The sequence below is a fragment of the Tetrao urogallus genome, assembly GCF_951394365.1.
Source record: "Tetrao urogallus genome assembly, chromosome: 4".
NCBI lineage: Eukaryota > Metazoa > Chordata > Aves > Galliformes > Phasianidae > Tetrao > Tetrao urogallus.
In genome coordinates, this window is record NC_136817.1 from 24,136,600 (window position 1) to 24,148,619 (window position 12,020).

At 34.6% G+C, this 12,020-nt stretch overlaps 1 protein-coding gene across 1 annotated transcript in view; it reads right to left on the minus strand.

The window, feature by feature from the left end:
* Positions 1-545: 545 nt before the first annotated feature.
* The window catches only part of GLRA3 (glycine receptor alpha 3), a gene marked incomplete at both ends in the record, with an annotated part of 68,177 nt that continues 56,702 nt past the window's right edge, over positions 546-12,020 (minus strand). Inside the window, 3 exons of the mRNA XM_079534803.1 lie at positions 546-815; positions 7,906-8,052; positions 9,319-9,533. Coding sequence (XP_079390929.1) covers positions 546-815; positions 7,906-8,052; positions 9,319-9,533 — 632 coding nt within the window. The remainder of the gene's footprint in view (positions 816-7,905; positions 8,053-9,318; positions 9,534-12,020) is intronic.

Sequence of the window (12,020 nt, forward strand, 5' to 3'; positions counted from 1 at the left end):
CATACTGAATAAATTACATTAATTAAATGGGTCAACTGTGCTCACTGCAAAACCACAGGTCTTGTCCTTAGGACAAGAAAGAGTCTTTAAAAATCTAAACTCAAGTAATTTATCGTTATCTTGTAAAACTGAAATAAAGGTAGCAAATACTAGTATATTTTCTAGTAATATGGGATTTACATAGACTATTCTGGATTTGGGATCATTAAAATACATGAGAGCTTAAAAAAACATTAAGGAACATCAAATAATACTGTACAATTATACTACTATGTAACAGTATGTATAAACACTTGGCAGTAAAGCTTGAGTAGAGAGTGATTTACGATGAGTTGTTAACATTTGATCTAGAAAGTTTGCAGTTGCAGGTGTCTTCTCTTGTGTCATTCTTCCATTGCACTGTAAATGGGCATTTCAAACTAGGCAGGATCTGTTTACCCTCCTTAGTGCTTTTTGCTTTCCCAGTCACTCCTCACTCGTTTCTCTCAGAAAGCCTCCTGTTGATCATGGCAGACAGATCTCTAGGGCTGCAAGCCTCAATCTTGTTATTGGTGAATGTCTTCGTGCCTTATGATTTTGTAAATTACCCAGTAAAAAATGTTGAAAATTAGAAAGGCTAAAGGGAAACAAGCTCTGGAAATTGTGTCTATCTTCTTGGCTCGGTCAATGAATACTTTTCTCATCTCATCAGGGCTTTTAGGTGCAGCTTGAGCAGGATTATTTGGCCCCTTCTGTGCCACTCCATCTTTTGCTTGCAGACATGGCCCCACTCCATACGCTGTAAAACTGAACTGACTTTCCTGTGCATCGTCATCCTGTTGCATGAAAAAAAAAAAACAAAAAACCCCCAAGATTTTACAGAAATTTTACCAGTTACTAAATATCATTTACTACATCTTTAGCTCAGTGACATTTTTGAATCCACTGTTTAAGTGGTTGAAATTTCAGCCCAAAGTTCATGTCAAAATATTGTAGCAGCTCTAATGAGTTTTTCTACTTGTTTCATTTCGTAATCTATTTAGAGAAAAAAGAAAGATTAGTAAATGAATTTACTGGCTTAGGAAACTAGTGATAATCAGGCACACATCTGATTTGTTTTGATTTTCTACATTTATGGTAAATGCCTGCAATCTTCAACTGGGAAGACTTCAGGGTTCTTTCAGACAGCAGCCCTTAACTCTATGTTGCTTAAAAGGGTGGGATGGCTTCTTGTGATACCTATCGCACAAGCAGTAAGTGTTCATTAGTGAGAATTCTGCCTATTTTATATTTGTGTTTTGTTATTTCTGCTGTTCCCTGTATGTCAGATAAAGTGAATAGCATGTAAAGTATCTTAGTTTGACATAGAAATAATATAAAATATTTAAAATAAAGTTAGTATCTTAAAAATATATAAAAATTTTAAAATAAAATAAATGAAAGCTGAAGGCCAGAATTTTGATTTGACAATTAAGGTGAAAACTGTCAAAAACATTCTGAATTCAGGAGCTGTGAGTGAAAGAGGTTTAAAATCACAAGATACAAACCCAAATGTAAATGATCTTGAAGACATATATATTTTCACAGCATAAATATCTGGTATGTAGCTTCTGTCTGGAAACACATTTTGTACATCTCTTTACCTTGTTATAAATATTCTCTATAAAGCAGGCACAAATACGGAGTGGCAAATAATACCTGGACTGCGAAGCCAGCACCAAATTTTGTTTTGAAATACATTTCAACATAGATTTCTAGTGTGTATGCTACTCAGAGATAGTTCTATGATTTTGATGGCATTCGCAATTAAAAAAAATCATTTCCTATTTTTTATGTCTAATTATCCTACTTGTTTTAACATTCTAGAATTCTGTAAATCATGACAAAATATAACACATTATTTCTTAAAAGAATTCTTTAAAAATTTTTTTTAACATTTTATTTCTTTTTTGGAAATCCACTTCTGTAACTATTCAAATAAGGGGCAGAAGCAGTCAGTTTTTTCTGATGAGAAAGAAATTTTGATATTTTGAAACTCTGCTTAAAAGAAAATTATATAAACTTTACATTTACCACAGTAAATAAAGTAATTAGTGTTCTGGTTCAATAGTTCTGAAGCCTTTATGTTTCATGTAAACCTCTTTGTTTTATTTTTTGAGCTAACTTCCCACTTATCATTGTTTAAATCTCAACTTCAAAATTCTCAATTTTGAAAATGTCAATGCATTTGAAAGTGTTTTTGAATCAATGATTCTGAACATATTAAAGTTTTGATTATACAGTACTTGTTAAGGAAAAGATTTCTTCATTTAAGAAACTATCAATTAACTTTGTTAGCAATATTAGTTGAATCAGTTATTGGCAAATGAATGTATATAAATTAGTATTACAAATTAGTAAATAGAAGTGAACTAGCTGGGCAACAGCATGAACATTCAGCATGGCTGAATCACCCAACTGTCGTAGTTGTAATCTAATTACAATACTTTTTCATATATGTAAACTGAATAAACTGATAGACTACTACAATTCACTGAAACTGCTATGCTTTGAATCTCTATCATATTTCTTATATAAAAACACTAACAACAAAAATAAAGGAAAATTAACATGAAAGCAAAGGATGAAGAAAAAAATCGTTGATTTACTTTCATATGGAGATGAATAACAGAAATACAAAATGTTAGGATGAATTTTGATGACGTGATAAAACAAACTACATCAGTGTTCCTCTCCTGTCAGAAAAGGTGTCATGGTTTTGTTGTGTAGGGCTCCACACAGCAGACTTCTATCTGCAATGCTTGCCCACAGTATGACATGATCCATCTGTGAACAGGGCAAATTTCATTTTCTGGTAGTTCATTGTATGTTGGGGTCTCTTTAGCATGATACTACTGCTTCCAAACTTTTTACCTTCAGGCCAGTCCGTCATCACTTTAGGATTCCTGGGCAGCTGAGATTCCCCTTTCAATTGCCTGGCTTGTCTCTGTTGCAGGTGCCGTCTCATCACAGTGTTAGAGTAAGGCCTTCGGCTTTCAGACGCTCGCTCTCATTTCATTTATTAGCTCCAATTCTAATTTTATTGTATTATATTGTATTATAGTGCGTTATCTTGCATTCTGATATCTTATTTAGTAGATAAGTTTGTTTCTGCTCAGATCGTTAACCACTGTTTTGATTTTAGACCCATTTCCCATTTTTCCCCTTTTCCCTTTCCTGGGTTTGGATCTAGGGGTTCCCCTGCCTCGCTAGTCGCAGAATCAGGCAAAACCAGTCCCTAAACCACTGACAATAGGAAATAATATTTTGAGAGTAGTTGTATTCCAGAAGTGTTGTACTTATGTATTCCAGTTAACAGGAGTTACAAATATGGTAGATGTGAGAATTTATACTGTACTTGCTATTTCAGCAACTTTGCACATACGAAAATCTGTAAATCGGGGTTCTCATGGTTCTCCAGAAGATAACGTTTATGATTGCATCAAAATGATTATAAAGTAATACTGCTGTGTAGCAGCTTTCAGTTGGTTGTGTTTTCTGGATGAGGTGCTCTGCTATGACTCTATTGTCTCTGTTCTATGTCTACCTGAGTTGAGCAATCTTCCCAAAATAGTTTTAAAGGCCAAGCTCCTGCTTATTTTTTACTTGCAGACATTCTTAATCTACAAGCAGGATGATCAGTAGTGCTCTTTTCTGTTGAGCAGTTGATGTGAATATCCTTCTAGAGGTCTAGTCCAGTGACGCTGGATGGATAGTGTCTCCACAGTGGCAGGTAGAGTGGTTGGAGCCTGCCAAGTCAGACTCAAGTGCTAGGGATATAATGCATACACAGGAAAGGGCACTTTGCAGAGCACTGGGTATCACCATAATTATTTTCTGGGGTACCAGATGCAATATTTGTAGTTCTGGAAGTTTTGTAGCAGGGTCATAGTGTATAAAAAGCATTAATTTGGCAACACATTCATATCTAAGGGTGCTCCTGTAAAGCAGGAAAGATGCAGTTGCTATTATTGTTGATAATAACATTTGAGTGCTTTTTTGAGGGCATTAATATAAAATGACAGCAGTACTCCATGTGCTTTTATAAATTGACTTGGCTACAGTCCTTCTTTTTGACTAGAAATATTTCTGATAATCCATGTGTTGTTCACAGCTGTCACAGCTGTTAAAGTCGTCTAATGGATACCCTGTACATTTTAGTGGAATATCTGGACAGGGGATCTTCTTGGAGGAGTCCATTGCATACGGGGTGATTTTTTCTTTCAAAATGTATTAATGAAGCTCGTGTGTGTGTGTGCGTGTATTCATTTTAGGGCATCACTGTTAAAAAAAAAAAAAAAAAGGTTTCCTTTCTTATTTTAGATAAAACTTCTAAATTTTTAATGCAAACGAACTTCATTAAAGCTTTGGTATGAATGTGCTTTTCACAAATACTCCTTTGGTACTATTAGTTTGAAAGTTATTCTGTGTATGGCTACATGTAAATATGTTATTAACTCTATTAAAATTGCTGTAATCAAAGAACGATAATTTTAGATAACATTTTTAATTTAAAAAGTAGAATTTTTTCAAGGCCCAAGGAAATCCTAATTATTATGCTCAGCTATAAAGTATTAGAAAGCTTTCCATTTCTGTGGCCATGTGTGATTATGCTCTTTCTCTTCGTGTATTTAATAATACACATCTCTTGAGGAATATTATGTATAAATCCTAAAAATATCTGTGTGGCCTTTTGACTGTAAGTTTTGGTAAGAGTTTGAGGATTTATTTGAAGCTGTGGCTTTGGTTATTTGAACACTATTGTTTACTACTATACTGTTCTGAACTGCAAACAGCTTGATTTTAAACATTAATCTGGTACCAGTTGATTTCCTCTTGAACTGATGTCACTGTTTCTTTGAAATTGCAGAAAACAAAATTTTAATATCATGTTTTAATCCTGATTTAAACAGATCAAAATAGATTACAAAATTGATGAGATAGATACCTTTCTTAACATTTCACGTCATCACATACAGGTAGCAATGAATGGAATCCACATGGAAAGACATTATTTCAGACAAAAGGACAGGGCCTCTGTTAATGATTGGATATCACATTTTGACAAATGGGACATCTTCTTCATAGTTTACCCTTAAATTTGTACTGTAGATTTGAGGCAAAGTCCCGTCTATAGGTTCTGCACATCTCAAGCCATTGCTATGCTGTAATGATTCATTGATTTCATTTCCATCAAGAACTCCCTCAAAACACTTTCATCAAAATGGATGGGTTGACCAAAAAGAAAACAAAAGAAAAGAGGTGTGATTACCATTAAAGACAACCTAGTTTGCATGTCTATTTTCCTCACTAAAGATACTTGTGATCTTTAGATTTTGGAAAATAGAATTCAAAGATTGATTGTTCTTGAAAACTAAATATCTTATTTTAAAAGCTAATCTAAAATCAGTGGTATTCAGCATAGGAACACAGTTCATGCTATTTTTCCCCATACAGAAAAACACAACTAAGAAAAAGTGCTGATCATAGGTATGTTTTGGTTGTCCTATATCGTTCTTCTAATTCTGACATATTTCTTTTGTTTCTCAAGACCTAAAGGAGAGTATATTTAAATAAATAATTCATATTCATTCATTCTGAAGGTGTTTCCATCACATCAGCAATATAATATTTGTTAAACTTACATTCATTGACTAGATTTACTTCCCAGACAGAAATAAAGCACAATAGATCAGATGCTAACAAATGAAGTTTCAAATTGGAAGCAAAAATTTACATATTCATAAGATTTTGCCATTTCAGTAATTATAAAGAAACAAGAAAATAATCTCTTATTGTGATGCGTACTGAGAAAAAAAGCAATGGATAGATTGCATATTATGCTCCAATAACCATTGGTTTTTTGTCTGTTTTTTTTTTTTTTTTTTTTTTTTTTTTTTTTTGTGAGTGTATTTATAACAAAATCCCAGATTTCTTTAAACTACCTACGAATTTTTGTCACTTCTGTAGGAATTGTATTGGGCTTCTAAAAAGCAATATGCCTTTCAGTTATTTGGAAACATTAAGTGAGGTCCATAGCTACAACAATAAAAGTGGTAGCCAGAGGGTGCAGTTATACCTAAGAATCATCTTTGATGTTGCAGCTACTGCTGCCCAGGAAGAGAGGCAGCAAATATTGTATGAAGATAGGTAACAAGGAAGCAGTGACTTTCGGTAAGAAAAATAAAATATCACAATGGCAAAGACAGATAAACTTTAGATGCCAAAACCTCTTGATACAGCTCTGTACCTTGTACTTTGTACAATTTTATAATTTTTTTTTTAAATTCAATTATTTTTCTCTGAGCTTGATCATTTAGTTTTTAGCAGTATTTATACGTCCTATGTTTTTAATCAGTATTGACAAAGAATAACCAATTATTTTGATTAGATTTATGAAAGATATCAAACTTGGAGAACAAAGCAAATCTATTTGAGGATATGTTTGGAACAAAGATTTAATCCAACAATTTGAACAAAGAGTCCAAAAAATATGTAGGGGGATAATCAGTAGGAGAATGCACAAGGTACTACATTTAGCACAGAATAATCAACTTCATGAAAGAAAATGGTTCTGCAGTAGTTCTGGAAAAAGTCCTGAAGTTTATGAAAGATCACAATCTTGATATGGATGAATCTTATGCGGTTGTTAAAAATGCAAATAGCAAACTGTTTTAGATAATCATGTGTATATAACTTGCAGGATTTGGTCCTTTGGCTGTTGGCAGCTCTTACTGGCTACTCCTAATGTTGAAAATATGATTTTTAGGAACTATGCGGCTTACAGAATTTCCAGGGAAGGAGAATGACAATAAGCAAAAGTGTGGGAAACATGCCCTGAGGGAAAAGATTGTACAAACTAGTCCAGCAAAACACTTAATTCCATTAAAAACAGACTAAAAGTACAGTCACATTAAATATCACTCAACAGAGTTGTTTATATTTGACATGGGTCACATTTGTCATGGCCCACCTGCCCCCTCTTGGGGGGCCTCCAAAAAACTTGGAAAGGAACCTCTTGCAGTGTAAGGAGTAAATTGAGGTTAGTCTGCAGAAATTAAAAATGCCTGAACTTGTCATGTTGCTACAGACTTTCATCCACACTACAGGTATTCACTGAACACCAGTGAAAAGCTCTGCGTGACACCAGTGGTGGGTTCTCACTGAATAAGAAGTCGATAGAGGTATTTTCTCTTTGAAAAATCAGTAGGCACTTTTGCATGCTGTTGTAAAACACTTTGATTATCACAAATTTAAACTTGTAACATTAGCTGTTTGACTTTACACATTACCAGTGACTTCCCTTAACAGCAATTTAGATAGCTTCTGCCATCAAATAAATATAAGTACCCACTACTCTATTAAAGCTCTTTGCTAACTGTATGAACAATTTACACTAAATTGACATATGTGAAAACACTCTTCTCAGCCCCTTAAAAAATGTATATCCCACAAATAAAATCAATTCAAAAATTAATGTTCATGTTTAAAATACATGAAATACAGCTGTTAAATCTAGAGTGAAATAAGGAACAATATTTTTTGAATCTTAATGCTGTACAAAGTGCTGCAAGTAACAGTCATGTTGATTCACTGAAGTATAATCTGACTCTTCTAACAGAGAGAAATTCGTGTCTGTGCAGATGGCTCCCACATGGCCCATGCCTCATTTAAAGCCCTCTTAATCCTCCTTTTGAGAATTCAAGTTGGATTTATGCAGCACGTAGTCCTTGTAGTGACCCTCAGCCTAGAGTGGATTTTGTTCTGTGCTGCCATTTTATTTATATTGCCACTTTAAGCAGCAGTGTGTTTACCAAACTGAGCTCATCTTCCAGCATAATCAGTCCATTAGACTCCCTTCCAAGCTGTGAGTACTATTAGCTTTACCTTGTTCTTCTTCCTCTTCCGTCGGAATCGTAGGAGTTCTTTATGCTGCCTTGACACAAAATTTACAGCTGCATATTCCAAAAGTGCAGAAAATACAAAGAGCAGACACACAGCCATCCAGATGTCAATTGCTTTGACATATGACACCTAAGAAGAAAATAGAGCAGAAGACTGAATATTTTCAAAGCACAGATGTAAAGTTTAGCATTTCATGTCAGGAAGAAGCTCGTTAATATCTCCAAACCTAGCACTCATTTGTGAAACAAATTTTCACATGGAAGTTCGATAATAAGAGAGAAAACAGTGGAATACTTATATTTTAATGATTATTTTTTAAGTGTCGTCTTTCACAGATGTTTACTATTTTTCACCCTAACAATTTCTCTTAATGTACTGTATATTTTATCATAAACAAAATAATCCACAAGGATCACATGTTCGTCCTCCATTTCTCCCAATGAGGTCTGTGAATGATGCTAAGCATTGCTCTGTTATACTTATTTAAAGTTCCCAGACTAGAAATTAGGTGAAGTGAGATGCAAAATTCTGATATGTTCATTTTATGTTCATTTTTTCTGCTAATACAGGCAGAGTAAATTAAAGATATAGATTTAAATTCAGTATAAGTACTGAAAATGAGTTACAGAACTGATGAACTCACTGCAGTCCTTCATTGCCAAGCTCAGCTGCAGGACATAATCTGAACTGGGAATATGGAATACTCTCTGCGTAGAGATTTACAAGAGTTTTATCATTTAAGACAGCAGAGCTAGCATCAGGCCTCAAGAATGTGACAAATACATCTGCATCTCCCTTTGGTAACCCCTTACATTCTTGCTTTTCAGGGTTTTTAATGTGTTTCAGTTTCTCATCTGTTAATGCTACACTCAGGCATATTGTGATCCATATACACAGTGTACAAAGCACATTCACCTCTGTTAGGGTTTTTTACTTTACCTAGAAAAAATGTAATCAGCAAACTTAAAAAATCCATGTTAAAACTCATACAGAAGTGGAATTTGTTTTTATTGTGTACATTTTTTCCCACTAACTGCAATGAAGACGGTCAAGGAATAACAACTGAAAGGAAAAACAGTTTTTAAAGCAATTCCCTTAAGAAATTCAGTCATATTTGATAACACGTTATTAGATATTGGGATCCAGAAAAGGACAAGCTTTTGATATCAATTGATATAAAGCAGCAGACATTTGGTACAGAAAAACATTGTTTTCATCGCTTGTTGGGATATGTTGTTTAGCATGCTGTGGGATTAATATTTCAAAGCTATTTATTTCCTTCAAAATAATAAGTGATATTAATTAAAATGTGTAAGATTGACTTAAGGACTTTATTTGCCACATAATGTTTTTATTTTGTATTAATGCAGTACACACGGAAGAAATTCCACCTACCTTTGGAAGTGATGCTCGTGAGCCTGAGCTTTGTGTTGTCATGGTCAGTACAGTTGTTATGCCTAAAGCCACTCTGGCTGGAGCTGCATCCATATTGATCCAAAATGACACCCAAGAGAGAATCACGATCAAGAGACTTGGTATGTACATCTGGATGAGATAGTAACCCATCTGTCTTTCGAGGTGAAATCGGACTTCTATACACGTAAACTTTCCTTTTTATAACAAAGAATAAATATTCAATAGAAATATATTGTTACCTAAAGAGTGTATACTGCATCAAATACATTTCTTCTCTAATGAATGGTGAGTGTTTTAATTTCCCTTCTGTGACTTTTAATATGTGCATTATGCCATTTCAAAAGGATTAACTGCTGGAAAGAAAGTAGTCTGAATAACTGCAAATTTAAAATTCAATAAGCTCTGGAACACTTATTTCCTTATATATGCAAAGAATCCCATTATGTTTTGGTCCAATTTTATGCTTAAACAATTTTTTCTTTATTCCAATGAATTGGAAGAAAATGTAGTGACAACAGTGAAGGTGCTAGGTCATCAACAAGAGATCCCGTAAAGTACTTCCCTTCACCTCCATTCAAATTGTTTTGACTTAAATCAGAAATAGAAGACTTGCAAATGGGCTAATCCAGGAAACTGAGTGGCCTCATTTTTCTGAATACCGAGCATCAAGCAACTTCTACTGATGTAACTGAGCTAGAACAAAAAAATCTACTGTCTGCTCATAGCAGTGCCAAAACATGCATAAGCAGTTTTCTCTGATCAAGATATTTTACTCTGTAAATTGTATTTTTTTTTCAGTGATCTTGACCTAATCTCATTATATTTTCTAATTCTACTCAATGTTTACATTAATCAGACATAAATACTGTTGAAGGCAATGCTCTTACAATAAATACTGTATATATGACAGAGTTTATCATAGCAAGAAATATACATTTGACAGATTTCTTATCTATTTCAATAAGAGCATTTCATAATTCCAAGTTTAACATGGAAAGACATTTAGTTATTTATTTCTTAATTGATAGGAGGATTTTCTTTTTTGCTATGCTTTCGAGTAGTTTTTGATAGCACTTTCCTAATCCAGCTTTATCTGTTTTATAAGAAATGGTTCCATTAACAGTGCTTTAATATTTATCATACTAATGACATTTATGCATCAGATTTATGAATGATTCAGAGAATAAGCTTATTCTTTACTCGGTATACTATATGTTATGCTCTAACATTAGGCATTCAGAAATGAATACTTGATAAAGTCAAACTGAAATGTTTTAATTCCAAGCATAATTAGTGCTTGGAATTATATTCTGAACTTTGTTGTTTTCACAGTACTTTTTCTAACATGCCCTTAGTTATTTCTACAGTGCTATACTAAATTCCATTGTATGAAACCTTTATTCTGCCAAAGAAAGAAAAAAGAAAATCAACAATCCACCATATTTACAAAAGCAGTAGCTATAAAATGTTAAATGCACAAGTAGTAAATCTAACTCCACTGAAAGCGTGACTTAATATTCCTGCCTTCCTCTGAGGCCCAGTGATTTTCTGCACCTGCCAGTCCATGTTAGGAGCTGATGGAATTACACTGACTTTGGGATTTCCCCCTCAGCTGTAGTGTGCTTCCCAGCCAAGACTTCTGTGTTCCTCCTCTCCTCTGTTCCCATGTAGTGCTGAAGAATTAACTTAATAGGAGGCAACTTCCCAGGAAGACGGGTGGCTACCCAAATAGAAACCCTTCTGTTTCTGCACAGATTAGTGGGCTTTCTCATCCATGAGAGACATCAGAGGACAAATGCAGCAGACAGAAGTCAGCAGAGACCATCTCAGCAGAGACCATTTGCAGCAGTTCTTGGTCTAAGCTTGGAAAGGGTATTGTTATTTTTTGCCCTTCCTGGCTGAGATCAGAACCACCTGCATAAACTTGGCTGATGAAGCAGAATGGAAATACAGCATTTGCACTAGCAGATGTGAGCTTCAGCAAGGAGGCAGCCAGCATAGGCTGTGCTGTTTTTTATAGCTGAAGCCATCATCTAGCTGTGAGATCCTGTTCTTTTCTTGTCCCTCGTCCCTTTGCCTCCTGCACCTTAAATATTTACAGACATTGATCAGATCCCCTCTCAATTCAGGTTCTCACTAAAGCAACCTGTTCAGCATGCTGTCATTCTGCCAGTAAAGTATTAGTAATACTAATACTTGTATTAGTATGAAACTTCTTATGTTCCAGTTTCAACCCCAAAAGGTTGCAGATCCATGGGTTATAAATCACTACTACAATCTCAGAAACAGTGTCTTAGGTGATTCTCAAAGAACATGAGGGTTTGAGTTCTTGTTGACAGAGGAAAGCATCAAAGCTTGTTTCTCCTTCTTTAGGCACTGTCATGTTAGTAGCAAAACGGCCCAATGTAAGACATTGTCAGTAGTAGCTGGGACCTAGAAGAATCACAGTTTGCAGGTTGTTAAGCGATTTATTTGGCTTTAAGAGGAAAGAAAGAAGACCATGGGAAAAATTGTGTATGGACTACATACATTAAGAAGTTGAATAGGTTGAATGGGGAAGATGAAGTTAAAGAATTGGGCAGGTCACTAAGATTGCAGATTTACCAAATTACAGATACAGAGACATTGGAAATGGTCCCTTACAGAATCTATCAGTTCTGCTGGTGAGCAATAGCCATGTC